Raw genomic sequence first — 13633 nt, forward strand, 5'->3', positions numbered from 1 at the left:
TAGTTTAGAAAATTTCATAGTTCAGGAAAATTACTGGGAGTTTTTCCAATTTTATACCGTGGAAAAGCTAATGTAATGTAGATTTCCGTAGATGTAATGCTATTAGTGTAATGGAGATTTTCTCCATTTCGCTATTTCTCACCGTTTAGCCTTCAGTTCTGTAAACGCCACTACGAATAGATTAATAACGTACCGTAGATGCGAGTGATTGCACTGCACCCCTGCTTTTTGCAAGCTTTGCTTTAATTTTAGGACCTAGGGATGGCTCAGTGATGCTAAAGGACTATAAGGATGATCTAAAGATTTAAAGATCTAAAGATCATCCTTAATCACATCATCACTTCTACGGTAAGGCTATTTTTATGGAATCCTCTAATACGTAAAGATTTGATTAAAAAAAATATCCTCGAGGTAGATATTTCTAGAAGTTAAAAGTTAAAAGAAAATATACACTGCGAACTTTGAGGATTTTTTATTGTTTATTTCGTTTTCCTCTTATTTGAAATGGGGATAGTTTCGAAATTGCTATTTCAGCAAAATGAAAATACAATTGGTTATATTCCCAAAAGTTTTGAGTGGAAAATGGACCAGTTTTATACAATTATACTTAGTATATGCCGACGAATAATTTACTTGATATGAGAACCGGTGAACGTCGGGGGTGTAGGGTAGCTCAGAAAAACATGTAAATTCTTCCCAAAGCTTTCGGCTCGGACTCCAAGCCTTCCTCAGTGGCTGGACGGGAAAGAGCCTGTTTTATTTTTGTTCTGTATCATGCAAAAATTTTTTTTTTTTTACAACTTACTCAAATCTTGAGATTTTCTAGCTTTGTCAGGGGGTCTGGGGGTTCACAGGGCATGGGATTTAGGGACTGCACTTTAAAATATTTTGGTTTTTTCTTAATTTTTAGGGTGGTAAGTAACTTCCTTTTCTTGTCTTGTGGGCTTCTTTGTGAGAACTGGTTCAAAGTTCATCCTCATACTGGTTTCTTTTGAAATTACCGTTGAAAATTTAAATTTCATTTTTGGATGCCCCTTCTCCAACCATCATTAATCATCTGGAGACATGTGAGCCATCAGCCTCAATGAGGGCGGCATAAACTGCTGACAGATTTTCAATGTCTTGTCTTTTGTTTACTGTTGTTGAGATGTTTCTTTTTATGTGTAGCATCTCCAAGACCATCCTTTTTTCCTGGTTTTTGTGCCTATCAATAATTCTTGTGTCCTCGAATCGGAAAATGTGGCCGGTGTTTGCGGAGTGAGCACACAATGCAGTGGCCTGGTCGTTCCTTATGGGTGGCCTACAATCCCTCTTATGTTGTTGGATGCGTTTCTTGAGGAGCTGACCCGTGGTGCCAATGTATTTCTTTTCGCATCCTCCACACGGTATCTCATAAACCACATTTGATTGTTGTTCCAGTGGTATCTGGTCCTTTACCTTGCTGAAGAACTTTCTGTTTGTTCTTGCTGGTTTTAATGCTAATCTCTGTTTTTCCATGAAACCGGATGTGTGGATTATGGATCTCATCCTCTCTGAGACGCCCCTCACATAACTCATCGAGTAGTATCTCTCCACTTCCGCGGCCTGCCTATCCTCCTCATTCGTCCGCCCTCGATCAGGAATCAGCAAAGACGCTATGATGTGTCCGGGAAAATCATTCTTTCTTAGAATTTTTCTGATTGTTTCATCCGGATTCAAGTCTACAGAGGATGTCAAACTTCTTACTCTCTTGACGAAGTTTTTGGCCACATTAAGGATCATATTAGTTGGGTGTAGACTGTGGAAATTGAGCATCCTCTGCGATGAGCACGGTTTCGAATACCAACTGGTCTTTATGTGGCCATCCTCGTCTCTGTGTAGAGACATGTCCAGGTACGGGAGGACTCCATTCACCTCACACTCTAGTGTAAAATGAATTTTTGGGTGAAAAGAGTTGAACACCTCCACTGTATCTTCTGCGGATCTCCTGAAGTACAAGGTCAATGGGCACGTTTGTGAAGAGTGCCACCACATCCAAGCTGATGAGAATGTGGTTTTCCGGAAGACGTTGCTCCGTCACAAACCTGGCTAGTTCTTCCGAATTTCTAACATTAATGGGGTTATTGGCCAGCGGAGACAACTGATATGCCACAAATTTTGCCATGTTGTATGTAGGGCTTGCCACAAACGAGACTACCGGACGAAGGGGGACTCCAGGCTTATGAATTTTTGGTAAGCCATAAATCCTGGGGGCGACAGCATTATAAGTAGTAAGTTTATATTTCTGGAGCATATCAATTCTTCCCTTTTCATACAGACCTCGCGCAAGTTCATTGTTCTTTGTTTGAAACTTGTGCGTAGGATCTTTAGTAATTAGTTTGTACGTAGTCTCATCATTCACCAATTCTTCCATTTTGCTATCGTAATCCCTCCTGTTTAAAATCGTGGTCTTATTACCCTTATCTGAATTGATGATCACAATTTCCTGACCCTTTTCTTTCAGAAATTCGGACGTCTCCCTCTCCAGTGTTTGGATGAGCCTCTCCTGTGGCAGAAGAGACCTGGATCCCCTAGAGCAATTTTGTAGCGTATTCACCAATCGTGATCTCAATCTGTCTTTCTCTGTCTGATCCTCTACATTCCTTACCACTACCTCAGTTTCCGCCAGCATGTGAAATATCGGCAGCCGTCCTGTAGGGAGAGCAAATTTTGGCCCCAGGGAGAGGAGTTTTGTTACACCCGCTGGGATCTCAACATCACTAACATTCACCAGGAATTCCTGATGTTCGGCAAAGTCCACTGCTCCATCTCCCCTCTGTCGGCAAGCCACCAATTTCCTGCCCACCACTGCTAACTTTTCGGCCAGGATTCTCTCATATGCATGCTCCTGATCCATAAAGAAAAGCCTGCAATCATTGCTGTAGTGCAGACATTCCTGGATACCCCTCTTTTTACTGTTTATCTCCCTTTCCATTTTCTTCAACCTCCAGTGTGTAATACCGATCTCAAGTTTGAGAATTCTTGCTTTAAAATCATCCATCAACCTCTTTGCCTTACCATTGAATGGAGAGTCAAGGGTAATGAGGTTCACTACACATTCGACATTTTCTGTGATGTGTCGTGGGAAAATTCCCTGTCTTCTGCATTGAAGAAGGAACCACTTCCTTGACTCCAAATGCGCACATTTCTTTACAGCTCTACAAAACTGTCTCACAATTGTCATGTTATCCCCCAATATAGAGGACAATCTACCAAACAGTCCACTCTCTCCCTGCTCCCGCTGTGTCACTCGAGATCCGGGAGTTTCAATCATACTTAGTATATGCCGACGAATAATTTACTTGATATGAGAACCGGTGAACGTCGGGGGTGTAGGGTAGCTCAGAAAAACATGTAAATTCTTCCCAAAGCTTTCGGCTCGGACTCCAAGCCTTCCTCAGTGGCTGGACGGGAAAGAGCCTGTTTTATTTTCGTTCTGTATCATGCAAAAATTTTTTACAACTTACTCAAATCTTGAGATTTTCTAGCTTTGTCAGGGGGTCTGGGGGTTCACAGGGCATGGGATTTAGGGACTGCACTTTAAAATATAATATTTGGTTTTTTCTTAATTTTTAGGGTAGTAAGTAACTTCCTTTTCTTGTCTTGTGGGCTTCTTTGTGAGAACTGGTTCAAAGTTCATCCTCATACTGGTTTCTTTTGAAATTACCGTTGAAAATTTAAATTTCATTTTTGGATGCCCCTTCTCCAACCATCATTAATCATCTGGAGACATGTGAGCCATCAGCCTCAATGAGGGCGGCATAAACTGCTAACAGATACCCTAAAAATTAAGAAAAAACCAAATATTTTAAAGTGCAGTCCCTAAATCCCATGCCCTGTGAACCCCCAGACCCCCTGACAAAGCTAGAAAATCTCAAGATTTGAGTAAGTTGTAAAAAATTTTTGCATGATACAGAACGAAAATAAAACAGGCTCTTTCCCGTCCAGCCACTGAGGAAGGCTTGGAGTCCGAGCCGAAAGCTTTGGGAAGAATTTACATGTTTTTCTGAGCTACCCTACACCCCCGACGTTCACCGGTTCTCATATCAAGTAAATTATTCGTCGGCATATACTAAGTATGATAAAAGTTTTAGGATCCGTTTTCGAAATAAACCATGGTATTGGAGGGGCAGGAAGGGTAGAGAAAAACAGGAAAAATCTGTCCTATATAATATTGATTTATGGGAAGGTTGTCGAAAACCGGAAGACGATGTCACTTACCGTTTGGCCTTTATCCGTGTCACAAGTTAAAAAATGTGTATTACTGCTCTCTTTTTAAGTCAGATCAGTAAAAAGAGAGAAAATTTGTTTTTTTTTAGTCTTTTAGATCAACGTAACCCCTTAATGAATCATATTACTACAATAGTGCTTCGAAAGGTCTGAAAGTCCAAAAATAAAAGTTATTTAAAGTGGAATTTTGGACAATGAATAACTAAATACAGTCAAGTGTACTAATCCGGGCGCTAAACTATCTGGATCGTTTATGACTAATCCACTTAAAATAATATTTTTATTTTTATTTCCGTAATATAGTCACTACAGTAACATAATATAACTATTCAAGTTTGAGAAAAAGCAAAAACAATATTTTTATCCATAAAATAAGTCACTGTAATCGACTCATTTCAATCTTGTGCCAGGTGGGTTCTTCACTAAAAATTTTTCTAGCAGTGATATTTTCGCTAATGACAGCTGGTTGATTGAAAACATTTATTGTTTTTTCCTTGTGAAAAAAGTGTTTTAAATCCAAAGGTTTAATTAAAAGTGAATTAGCGAAAAGGCGATCCAGTTAGTGCATGCTTACTTATTTCAGTATTATCATTATTTTATGAATTTTCTCTAATATTTTTGGTAATTTTTTTTATATTATGTTTCTGAATGAAACAGTGAATAATTATATGGATTTAGAAGAAGTAAAAGAGAATTTCATCAGTCTAAAAACAAGCGTTTAAGTAGCACTTTTCGGAAAACGATACAGTTACCCCACCTTACTATATCGCAGAATTGTGAATACAACTGAATTGTGAATTGTGAATATAATTATTCGATTGTGCAGAAAAAATCTCATTACAGAAAACTCATGACATGAGCAAAAACTACTCTTTCATAATCAATTTCACAGTAAAGTAAACTATAGAATAATTCCACTTGTTTTTGTTAATGTGAATTAAACAAGAAGTGGAACATTAGAGAGAGAGTTTCGTATAAAATACATATGGAAAAAGGGTTATGAATCGGTAGGAAAGTGGAAATTTGCAACTATACATTTTCCTCATGGGTGAACTTTGGTATACAATACCTCCCAACACCTTTCATATTATAACACTTTCCGTCAATATAATAATTCTCACATCTTAAGCACTAACCACAAACCATGGTATTACAGTAACTCAATAAATGTTTTTAAACATGAAGGCTCCGTATTTAGTGCCACGCAATAAACATTCATCTCACAATTTCGTATTTGTCGTTTCCTTGAAATTTAATTCCTATTGTAATATAACGAGCATAATATACTTATTCTGTGCTTGACATACTTTAAATTTGACTCTTAACTCCAGTATTTAACACTTTACTCTAAAATAGCACAGCTCTGACTGGGTAAATCCAATAGCAAATTAAAGAAAAAAAATAAATTGCATTGCAAATTACGGTTATTTTTTTCTCCTTCCTTCCTTGACATCAAATATATGCAAATGAATTTTCCTATTATAACCATAAAAGCAATTCCATTTGGTTTTAAAAAGCAAAGCAATTCGTTTGTCTCAAGGGCTGATGTTGACAAGAAAATGCAAAATTATGAAAAATGTGAAACTTGTTGCACGACAAAATCCCATTGGTATGAGATATTGATGCAATCTATAAGCTTTTCAGCATACAAATGCAATAAAATATTATTTGAATAACTTTTATCGAAAAGTTTCTCAAGCATATCGACATTACATTTCTTCTTATATATCGCATTTATTGGATATTGATGCGCAACTGTAGTCCTGAAAACATGCAATACTCACTCATCATGAGAACTTTTTATTTTATCTAAATAGTTGAAGTGCAATAAACGCCAGGAAGTTGCTTGAAAATGATTGAACGTTATACTTTTATATCAAATACCGTTTTGAAGGAGGCACCATCTTTTCTAATATGCCATTTAATGAGGCACTCACTGATACATTTCCAATATACAAAAGGTAGATATAATTGCAATAAGTTCATTGGATGTGATTTGGAAACTTTTACTGTAACAAAATTACACATAACCAAAAGAGGATTCAAATCCTGACGCACATGCATTAGAGTACTAATTCTGTGCCCAGAGTGAGCACCTTAAAGCTTCAAATCGACTTACGTTGTCCTTAGAGAATTCTAAATCAATTATCCCAAACTCTCAGCGTATGAAAGGGGAAAGCGCGCTACCTACGGACGATTTATGCGTCGCACAAATAATTTTTTTAATGTGTTATAAAAGAATTTGGCCCATTATATTAATATATTTTAATAGCTAGGCATATGCCTTAAATTTTAAGAAAAGAACAATGGGCGAAATCCATATGGAACATAGAGAAAAAAATTGAATTGTCCGAAGCTTGAATCGTCCAAAGTTAGCGCGCTTTCCCCTACTAATTCTTTAGCACCAAAGTTGACGAATTAAATATTCCTGATGATTAGCCTTAGTTACTTATTTTGCGTTTAACACTTTATCCATTGCGAACCTCAAGAAAAGTTTAATCCTTACAATTTTAGCGTTTCTTAAACCACATTCAAGGTGATGCCTCGAATCCAGGGTTCGAGAACCCTACATCAGTAGCTGTTTCAACTATGCTTTTAGTACTATCCTGGATTTTTTTCTAAATGAAACAATTTTCTTTTATTAAGGGTGTGTGTTTGTTATTTGGGACAGGGTGAATATAAGCGCCAATGGACTAAAAAAATTTTGTGACTTTTACAAGTAGTTTATCTTCTTTTCTTTTTCTAAAATTAATATTTTTGTGTTTAAAAATGAATAAAAATAGTAGGTGAGATTGCTAAGAATCTCACATAATTTATAGATAAATTTGACTGTAATTTTGGACACCTAGCTTGTAATTTTGAACAGCTAATCTGTCGCAATGGCATGCCCATTGTTGTCCATTTTAAGTTATGTATTCAAAGTTATTTAATTAAAGCTTAAAAAAGTACACTTAAAAGTTCATGGAAAAATCGATTTCGTAATAATATCCTATAGTGCAAAACTTAGCGTTAACGCCCTAAATAATCCCGAAAGCTGGGTATTGTTAAAGCCTTATCGCAAAACTTCTTAACGCTGTATTAGATAAAGGCTTTGTGTTAATAGCATTAATACTCTCTAAAGATAATAAATAGTTAGAAGCAATACACAATTCAATAAATATTCGTAAATTATTCAATAATTTGATTCAATTTAGTTGCAGTATCCGAAATTTTACTCAGTGTCCGATACTTTCAAAGAGTCCAAAGTTTGGTAGAGTTTCCTTATTTGTTCTAATTGACTGAAAAAAAATCTCTGAATTTAAATGATTGTGTACATTTTCGTCAATATGTTAAAATAGCCCTAGATATTTTTTCTGACTTTCTAAGGTCAAAAGAGATGGCAAAGTGTCCCAGCTTTGCGGAATGCTCGAACTTACGAAATAGAGCTCTCCGAGAATTAGTTTTTCGGATGAACTTTTTTACTGGTTCAGAGATCAAGTTGCTTCATAACTCACAAAAGCATTTCAAAATAAAAAATTGGTAAAGAAATGTTTAATTTGGAATTTTCTAGTATAAGTTACAAGCATATACGGACAAGAAAATGTGTTTATTGTCTTTGTTTTTACTAAAATTAGTCTTAATACGTCTAAAAATGAATTGATATATATATAGGTGAATTTGACTCGAATTTTGGACAACTTGGTTGTATATTTGGACAGCTAATTCGCCTCAATAGGATGGCCATTGTTCTCCATTTTAAGAACCAACCTTAACAAGTCCTCTTCCCGTTTATGTAAGGGAACCGTAGAATATCACAAAAAGCCCGGAAACTCTCTATATCTTTCATTAAAGTGAGCTGACTTCGGTACTCCAAGTACGTGCGGATTAGCGCATTCCTTGACCTTTCCGTAAGCCCTTGAAGGCTTTTCTCACTACATCTCTTTCGTAGAGATGATGCTCCTTTGTTTCTCCAGGCATTTACACTACACAACCTAGTCATCACAAAAGCTAAAACTTCACGAAAATTCTACAGAAAAAAACACACCTGTCCAAAATAAGAAATATCACCTCACTGGTGAATCTCTTGGAAAATTTCCCATTTTTCACACGAAAAATCTAATTCACAAGGCAAATCTCACTTCAAGTCAAATGTGCAAATCACCATTAATGTGAATCAACACAATATTCAATGAATATTCAATAATATCACTCAAAAAAAGCGAGGAAACATTGTTAGTACTTCACCAAAGCCAAATAAGACTGAAGTAAATACGAAGTTCTGTCATATTTGTCGTAAGCAATTGCTCACACTGAATTTTAAACAAAGCAATTTTAACTCAAATCATATTCAAAATTTAACGTATTTAGTGTTAAAATCTACCAAAAAGAAAAAAATATTTAGATAGAATTCATTATTAATCAAATATTGGAATAAAAATCCATTATTTAAATCAATTTATTTTAGTGTCCAATTTTACCCTCAAAGTGTCCAAATTTAGAAACTGTCCAAAATTATGAGCCCTTACCCTACAGGTTGTCTGAAAAAATCGTTAGTGAAAAGATATGAAAGAATAGGTCACAACACCAAAACCCTCTTTTTAACTAAATAATCTTCTACAATGTCAGTGCATTTCTCCCAATTACCTTCCAGTAATTCTAAACAATGAATGGCGGAAATGTGGTACTGGAAGGTCTGTAAAATATGCTCTACTGTATTACTTTATTTATTCGACTAAACCTGTTAGCCACGCAGAAATGTCTTTAAGTTTCTGAACATATACAAGACATCAAGTCTAACGAATCCACCGTATTCACCAGGGAATTTGCAATTAGATTTTATGAATTTCGACATTATTGTTGAAACGCTTTTGTGAGCATGTATTTCGTCTTGATAAAAATAGTTTTTCTTTTCTTTTCAGACAAATATTTCTTAAACGATTGGTTTATTTTTGGATTTATTGGAAAGGTTTTGGAATCTTTGATCATTTTCAACTTCTAATTTACATGTTAATAAGCAATAATTAATTTTTATTATGTTTTGATGTGAAAAATTAGAAGAAATTTTAGGGAAGTGGACTATTTTAAAATTTATGAGGAACAAATTAATGTTCTTTAATAATATGCTTAAATAATAATGCATAAAATGTTATGTGTCTTCTGGAATTATATTTAGATTATATAATAAGAAATTGGATTTTTGAATTATGTTTGATAGCATGATTTGTTTTCGTTTGCCAAATTCTCAAAGAATGAATATTCTTTGCGCCAATGCTATATGCAAGATGGGGCGAATGAGCTTTGTGGGAAAGATTCCTGGCAAAATTTGTGTATTTTCGGGGTAATGTATAGAAAAAGTGGGTGGTTCAAAGTATACACAATTTTCACTTAAAATCCTTTTGTGTGGCAAAACACTACAGACAGATACTGTGAATATGTAATTTAGGTTTTATCATTGTATGCACATTCTGTGTGTACTCTGTTAGTTTGTCCCATACCATAAAACTTTTCTATTCATTTTATATGAAATGTGACATAGAAAGTAAACAATTCATATCATTGAATGGACTGACATAGACGGGCTTATTTTCTCTGCATTTGACTTGTGACCATGTAAACCATTTTCCGGCTAAATCTTTAAATATGGGGTGAAGTGGGACAATTTATAATAACAAGTAGGATCAAAGCAAAACAAATGGGGAATACTTAATGATAGTTTCGTCAAAATATTTAAATTTATATAGTTACACTATTTTGAGAATTCTAAAATCGATGTAAGTCAATTATGAATAGATAAACACAAATAATTATGAAATAACAAAGAATTTTGCACAAACACAATATTCCGAATCATAATCATAATATTCCTAAACAACTTTATTAATCACCAAACTAATTTATTATTGCTAATAATATCTCGCGCAATCTCGCGTCATTAGTCAAAGCTGTAACTCTGACATAATTTTTATTCATCTTATTTGTAGCATAAAATTTTATTTTCCAATCTCATCATGTTTATTAATCTCGAAATATGAAATATATGACATACTGTCTTGCTATATCGCAACATGTATCGAAAAGCAATTATATGATATGGAAGATGAAAGACATTCTCCTGTTGTATATAAGAAAGTCTGCAAAGAGTCATGTGTTATCCATAAAAGTCTTAAAGTAGAATCAAAGAAACGAGTAAAATCTGACTTCCTTGCTGTTGAAAATGCATGCCAAGTTGCATATGAGAATGTAGGCAAAGAAATATTCAGGAAAAAAAGGCTTATGCAATTTTTCTATTGGCATCAAAGGATCTCATCATCTTCATGGTAAAAGCAAAAATGCAGGATGAACATGAAAAATTTGTGAGATAAAAATCACGGCAACGATATAAAGGTCGTGTCTGGTAACATTTCCCGTGATTGAAATGCAAATTTTTCCTTATCCTCTTCTGCATTATATTTTATGAATTAATTTATAATGTCTGTTTTTTCGTTGTATGGCTTTTTTTTCATAAAAAACTATCTTTTTGCACAAAAGCGCAATTAGAAAGGTTTTGTCAGTAAAACTTAATTAGTTTGGTAGAGCATTGACTTCAAAAGAGGAACTCCCATAAATTTCCTCATTTATCATATCACTGCTCATTTCAAATCCGATATTTTCTCTAATGTTGAATATGAATCTGCTTTTTTGCAGAAGCTTTTAATTAATCAACAAGGAAAAAATACCTTAGGCCTTTCGGCCATTCTCTCTGCAAATAATTACAATATTTATATGCACCAGTGCACTGTAATAATAAAATAGATAATAATAATAAATTATTATAATCTGCAGCTCTGTTATATTCTCCACATGAAATTACTGCTCGAACTCAAAGAGTGAGCGGTTATATAATCCACTTTTTTCAACTTATGACACGGCGAGAGGCCAAGCGGTGAGAGACATCGGTTTCCGGTTTTCGATGACCCCCCCCCCCATAAATTAACATTATCTAGGACAGTGTTTTCCCTTTCCCCTCCAACCACTCCTATCCCACCAAAATCATATTTTTTGGTTTATTTCGAGAACGATTCCTACACAGAAAAAGTTTTGTAAAATTGTTCGTATATTATTGTGAATTCCCAATGAGCAAAAAATTACTCCGACTCAAAAATGACTGAGTTTTTTTTTTTCAAGAAATAGTCAAAATTTTGCTCCTAATTGGAGTCTTAAAAATTACTCGTATTCGCGTCCAATTTTAGTCGAGCATTACTCAAAATTGACTAAGTAATAGATTAGTTATTTTACGGGTTTAAAATTTACTCTAACATGAAGTAATACAATCGATTCTAAAGGACGGTCTTTTTCCGTCCGATAAAATGATGCACCAAAAACAGTACACTTGCCGTCTTTCTTTGTCGCATATGTGCGAAATCGACATACATACTCTCAGTTTTTATCTGAATTACAACACATTACTCTACCGGAGGAGCTTTTCTTCCTAATGTATACACTTTAATATTATTGAGAAAACACGCGAAAATATCAACTACTTCGCAAATTCACAGCGCTTAGTAATTCTTTTTGCCATTTGACCAGTGAAATTTCCCCTCAGGTATACCCAGTGAGGGGAAGATTTATTATAGGTACACTGGAAGTCACTGGAGGAGCTCATTTTGGCGCGACATATTTTAGTCGTGGGCGAGTAATCTCAGAGTTATTACGACGCCAAGCGATTTTCGTATCAACCGTCATATTATTCCCCACTTTCCGTCACTCGACGCTCTGACGACCGTCTTAGGACCCATTTTGGAATCCAGAATACATACATCCAACAGTAATCTTCCTCAAAATTGCCGTTTGGGTTACTAATGAGGACTTACGAAATGCTCGTAAATCTTATAACCTACAAACATGTTCATGAAAGTTTCTACTTTTTCACAAATATTGTTCGTCACATGATCATTTGACGAGCATTTATCTAATTTTGCAAACAATTGTTCGTAAATATTCGTAAACACACAAAAAATATTCGTAAAATTTTGTCATTTGTTCGTAAACGTTCGTAAAATGTTCACCAGTCAAACAAAAATTTACGAACAAATGACAAAATGTTACGAACATTTTTGTGTGTTTACGAACATTTACAAACAAATATTTGCAAATGTACAATAAATCAAGTGCTAATGTTACGAACAATGTTTGCGAAAAAAGTACAAACTTTTACGAACTTGTTTGTAGGTTATAAGATTTACGAGCATTTCGTAAGTCCCAATAGAAATTCACAAACATTTACGAATAATTTTACGAAATATTTTTTCTATGTAGATTGTTTTTCAAATTTCTGAATATGTTTTGGAGGTTATTATTATTAATTGTATCGAGGCCTAAATTTAAGTTTGTTGTGCTCAAAAACAGGCCACGTCAATGGCAAGCGGACTTGCGGCCATCAAATCCCCTGCTCCTCATGCGGCAGGGGACAACGGACAAACACAGAAATAAGGAATGGTTTCGATCACCCCACAGTCGTTTTAGAGATAGTCGAGATATAGATTTTAACCTTAAACATCTAGAGGGTGGTTTGGATGCTTTGAGCAGTAGACTACATCGATATCTAATTTTTTCGCATATTCCTAAGGAAAACTAGGCCTTGTTATAATTTAATTAAGATGTACTATTGTTTTATTCGTCTGAATCACACTAAGTTAAAGCCCAATTTTCTTTAGAATACGATGAAAAAAAATCGTAGCCCCTCTTCCCACTATGTCCGAAAACCATTTTGATATCGAATTTTCAAAGGCCAGAGTTAAAACACTTTACAGGGCCTATTTTTCAACCAATTTGCATCAATTTGGATTTTTTTTAAAGATTTTGAAATTTTCAACCCATCTGCATTGGAATTAATCGGTAATGAATCGGTAATGTACCCGTAAACGATATATCTTTTTACTTATGCTGAAGTATTAAAATGTTCTTTTCTTAAGCATTTTTTTATTTCGAATGGTTTTTTTCTTCAATTTTATGAATCAATTTAATCGGTAGTAAACCGAAATGCACCCACAAAGCATGCGAAAGGTACTACATGGAGAGAGTTTTTCTTGTTCGAGCACTCCGCAAAAGCTGGAACGCATTGTCATCACTTTTTAAATAGAAAAAGTGAATGTACTATAAAAAGCTGAAGGAAGTTGAAGGGATTTTTTAGTACTACTGAAGTTCCCTTTGGGATAATAATTCTTTTTTTTTTGTCCTTTATAAACCCTTCCAGAGATCTTTGCTCCTTTTATTAATCTTAGGGAGCATTTATCAATTTTTGAAGTATCCCACAAAAAGGGACCCAGAGGCCCATATTTGAAATGTTATTCTATTTTTATTCTCCAAGATATTTTATGTCCTCGTGATACATTTATGTGTATGTGTGACATCCATTACCCAAAAGGTC

The 13633-nt window shown here is 34.8% G+C and overlaps 1 protein-coding gene across 1 annotated transcript; it reads right to left on the bottom strand.

Annotated features, from left to right (window-relative positions):
• Nucleotides 1-1894: 1894 nt before the first annotated feature.
• Nucleotides 1895-3292, bottom strand: LOC129809259 (uncharacterized). The gene has a single exon (XM_055859071.1). The coding sequence runs from the start codon at nt 3290-3292 to the stop codon at nt 1895-1897; it is 1398 nt and encodes a 465-aa protein (XP_055715046.1).
• Between the last annotated feature and the right edge of the window lie 10341 nt (nt 3293-13633).

The sequence above is a fragment of the Phlebotomus papatasi genome, unplaced genomic scaffold (genome assembly GCF_024763615.1).
Source record: "Phlebotomus papatasi isolate M1 unplaced genomic scaffold, Ppap_2.1 HiC_scaffold_533, whole genome shotgun sequence".
Taxonomy (NCBI): Eukaryota; Metazoa; Arthropoda; class Insecta; order Diptera; family Psychodidae; genus Phlebotomus; species Phlebotomus papatasi.

What these genes read in the sequence shown, in the direction of transcription:
- LOC129809259 (XM_055859071.1), bottom strand. Translation starts at nt 3,292, where the DNA reads ATGATTGAAACTCCCGGATCTCGAGTGACACAGCGGGAGCAGGGAGAG.